Source organism: Etheostoma spectabile, chromosome 7, assembly GCF_008692095.1.
Source record: "Etheostoma spectabile isolate EspeVRDwgs_2016 chromosome 7, UIUC_Espe_1.0, whole genome shotgun sequence".
Classification (NCBI taxonomy): Eukaryota; Metazoa; Chordata; class Actinopteri; order Perciformes; family Percidae; genus Etheostoma; species Etheostoma spectabile.
The window spans coordinates 16,036,473-16,040,955 of record NC_045739.1 but is presented as its reverse complement, the minus strand read 5'-3'; the positions used below and the strand labels follow the sequence as shown (position 1 = coordinate 16,040,955).

The 4,483-nt window shown below is 39.6% G+C and overlaps 1 protein-coding gene across 2 annotated transcripts in view; it reads left to right on the top strand.

Moving 5' to 3' along the window:
• Window positions 1-3,380, top strand: part of mgll (monoglyceride lipase) — a 34,639-nt gene extending 31,259 nt beyond the window's left edge. For both annotated transcript variants that reach the window (XM_032520976.1, XM_032520975.1), the window contains one exon: window positions 38-3,380. In XM_032520976.1, the coding sequence (XP_032376867.1) occupies window positions 38-154 (117 nt within the window). In that variant the 3' untranslated portion in view covers window positions 155-3,380. The remainder of the gene's footprint in view (window positions 1-37) is intronic.
• The last annotated feature ends 1,103 nt before the right edge of the window (window positions 3,381-4,483 follow it).

Genomic DNA, 4,483 nt, shown 5'->3' with positions numbered 1-4,483 from the left:
ACCATCTCTTTGACTCTCTATCATTGCTCCTGTTCAGGTCTACGAGGGAGGCTACCACGCCCTTCACCACGACCTACCAGAGGTGGCTGAGTCCGTGCTGAAGGAGGTGACCAGCTGGATCACAGAGCGCATTCCCGCTACTACATCACCATAACCGCAACCCCTCCTAGAAAAGTGACTTTGACAACCCATTCAACGCTCCAACCTAGTCCCAAGAGGCCTGCTCATTTTCCAGTAGTCCGTCGGGCGTAACAATACTACTTCTACTACTATTACTACTACTAGTACTACACTCTCTGGTCTGGGAAATACATTTTCTCAGTATAAAAAGTTTACTGACGTTATCCTCCAGGCACATACTGTACGAAAAAGAATATTTCCACATCCCCTGTGTATCTATCAATCAGCCCAAGTTACACTGAGTTAAATTGGTTTATGGGGTCAGAAACTACTTCTTCTTGGAGAAACTCAGTAACAGTGAGTGCATTAGACCATATTGAGGTGCAGCTCAAGTTAAGTCAAGTTTAAGCTATATTATCCTGGGGTTTGAAGTGCAATAATGAAGTTTCCTCCTCCTCATTTACAGACACAAGCCAGATACGTTAAGAAGTAAGGACAAATGTAATATAATATATATTATTAATCCGCACAGTCACATTTTTATTTTTGCTCATCCACCCTTAACAGACAGGTCAGAGGTCAGGATCAGCTGGAGAACAGCACATTTGGAGCTGCTGTGGTTTCATTGCTGAGTGAATACTCAGTGGCTAGTTCCTCACACTGCTTCACTTTCTTCTCGGTGTCAACAGATATGTAACACCAGTGGACACAGTACAGGTTTTCTGGGAGACAGTTTTGTTAGTGCTTTCTTAGAAGCAGTCTTCCAATTCGGTAGCTCAGGAGAAACTGTCATCTTCTCAGAAAACATCCGCAAAATTTTCTCTATCCCTTCCTTGATTACACTGTTTTAAAAGTAATTTAAAAAAAAAAAAAACACTGTTGAAATTTCTAGAGTCACTCAGAAACTTAAACTGTAAGCACATGTGATTGGGTGCATGTACAACAACAAATCTTCTTTTCTCCTGACTTTTTCTGCATCCTTCCTTGTTCTTTGGCCCAAAGACGGATGCTTGGCACCAATACATTACTTATGAAGATTGGTGTCATCCATCCATTTAAATCTAGTCCTAATATATTAATTTGGCATGTTGTTTGAAGTGAATTGAAAGATGGATCCTGGCAAAATATTTCAAGTCTAAAGTGAGGATTTACAACCAAAGGATTATTTCCCCCACCACCTCCATTGATTAACCGAGTGACCAATGGACACTACACTTCTTTCAGTGAGCCAGTTAGGAGTGTAGGAACATGAAGAGGAGGCAGATTAACCAGGTGAAGCTGCTCTCTCTCTGCATGTGGGAAATAGAGGAAAAGAGCAAAGTTCAAAAGGCCCCCCATGTGACTTTTGACCTTTTAAGGTCACAGTTGATTTTGGGTCATTTATTCTGCAGCTATAAATTTATTAAGCTCAGACTGCAGTTGAGGGGCCAGCTAGAAAACGAAAGGGATCCATCGCTCTGTTACTAATAACAAAAGGGTAGATTTTCTCTTTCCACTCAGCATCTGTCATTTGGTGGATACTTTTATCCAAATCACATTTAAATGATATGAATGTATGTATTTCTTGAGTGGGTGGCCACAGTGAGAATCCAATCCTCTCAGGACAGTGCTGTAGTCATACTTCCATTGATATGCAGTATGTTCTAGAATAGATTCCAGACAATGTGATAACAAAAGTGATATCACTGAAAATAAAACTTCTGGCTTCAAAAACACAATTGAATATTGTACCTAAACCGTAATCTAGTATATAGTCCAAACATTAATGTTTTCAAATTATAGAGAAATTAGCTTTCTACAATGAAAAACTCTCTCTGTAGACTGATTTCAGTATTGGGACATCTATATTTCTCTATCAGAATTTTAAGCCTTTTAAACAGCTTTCATATCCTCATGTTGGAAAAAGAATATAGAGCAATTCTTTTTTTTAAACAAATAACTAAAATTCAACTAAAAAAAAATTAATAAAAAACTAACACGAATGGTGTGGCTTAGGCTTTTTAATCATCTAAATCCCATCTACAGTACAAGGAGTAAAGCAGTCAATCTAACATTTCCCCTTTCCTTTTCTGTGTTCCCAAAGTATAAACCTGTCACTTCTTAGTGTTTGCAGCAGTGTGCAGTACTTTAAGTCAGCCCTGGCTTAAAATAGGTTTTCAAAGAAACCATAGCAATAATGTCACAGTAGCCTATATTTTTGATAGCCATTAATTATAAGCTGTACAGACCGTTTAATATTGTCAGGTAGACTGTAATTAGCAGGTATTGTTACGCCCGCTAAGCTTTTTCCACCTATTCAGCAAGCATTTCAGCAGAGTCAAGAGTTTTAAAGTTGCACGTGTTCGTCAATTCACAACATCAAACAGTGAAAGGGAGCAAGCATTTTGCTTGTTGAGATCATGCATGTCGTGTAGGTATTACATATTTTGCAGTTAGAAAGAGACTTATCTGTGTTCCCCTGGCGTTTTAGGAGTTTTCGTTATCACCCGGAGTTCAAATAGACTCATGCAGAGAGTGTCGGGGAAGCACAGTGTTGTGACCGTTACTCAAGTGTAACTGTGGCAGCAGGCCGGCGGCAGAGTTTTTATTTTTTGGGAAATTCCTTTTAAATGTGTAGTAACCACGGTGATCACTACAGGAAAAATAGAATTACATGGGTTTCTGGCATCATGCCTGCTCTGTCTCTCTTTTTTTCTAACTTTCCATTTCCTCCCTCTGCCTCTCCCTATCGCACCCCGTGTTACCCTGTTTCACAACCACCTTTTTTTTTTGTGTTGCTGTGGTGACCAGCGCTCTTTGTTCTGTCCATCATAGAGCCCCTTGTTCTACTGCTGATTATTACATCTTGTAATGTCAGCCACCCACACTGGCCCTAGTTGTCAATTATCAGTACTGGAACAGGTTGCATGACATTTGTCATTTTTACAGCTGGCTTTAAACCCATCAAATTACTTCAGGGATGCAAAACTTAACATTTAGAAGTCTGTATGCGAGAGTGTGACTTATTTGTCGCCCGCTAACATGCCATGCAGACACTTTCCAGCTCTAATGTGTTTTGCTATTTTTATCTTTTTTTTCTCTAATGTTTGCAAACTGTTCTCTGACCTTGGTATTGAAACAATGGAGTTGCATTGGAAAATGAGAGATTAACGAATTGAAATCGGTAAGTAAATGAAGGCAAGGCGAGCTTATATTGTGTATTTCTTTTTTACGCATATCAAAGTGCTTAGCAGAATGGGTAAAATGCATTGAATACGAAATACATCATTAGATGCTAGGGAAAAAAACAGAAAACAGTAAATAAACAGGAGAGAGTTGAGGATGGAAGTGCATCCTCTTCTCCATTTTTCTGAGGCATCAGAAGACATTTTGTCAGAATGGATATCATGTCACTCTGCCTTGGGTGCAGACATAGATTGAGATGTAATGTATTCATTGGTCCCAAAGTGAGTCAGCTCCTTAACTTCAACCCCATATCAGAAGCACTTCAATCACAATCTCCTCCTGATTGAGCTGCAGCAGGCACAACACACACAACAGCTGCACAGTCCCAGTTGTATTCAAACTGGTAATAGCACCCCTGCTGCACAATGGATTCAGACTGGCAGGATCCTATGTAAAAGTACATTTAAAAAGCTCTACCCGTAAGACTACACAAGTGCATATACTGAGATGCAGATAGAGTGAGAGGAGAAGAGAGAGAAAAAGAGAGAAGAGAAGCGGTCAGTAACCATGGCAGCACATTTTTTTCTTTCTTTTTCTCACCAAAATCACCCAGTAACAAATGTGTATTTGTTGATGGTGCAGGATGTGAAGCAGACATTGCTGCACTTTCAGATGGTTGTCCATTTTTGTGCTCTGAGGATTCCCTCTTTGTGAAAGCATTGAGATAAGAGAGCAAACAAGTACCATCAGCAGCTCACAATGAATAATAAGAGCTGCACCCGCTCACTGAGTTCAAATCAGGATGGTCTGCTGTTTGTACTTAAAAAACATTGTATCCATTTTTGCAAAGAATTAGAAGGTCTTTAAGTGAATTTAAGGAGGAATCCACCACTTTTCCCCTAGATTTCATTTTTATTCATCTGTCTTAAAGGTGTGTAACCCCTGACCCTTTGTACTGCAAGCCTCCCCTGTCCATGCCAATATTATGTTCTCCTGGCTTCTATACTTAGACAAGCATGAATTGTATGCAGGTTTGCCATACTGTGAGAGCCATGTCCAGATGCATTGCTCTGTTGATATGTTATAATTCACAAGACTGTTACTATCTTTTCTATTCAAGACAGACGTTCTATGATATTTAAGGGATAGAAAATAACAATGGCAGGGAAACCGCTGAGTCTGATTGGTCTGCAGATTT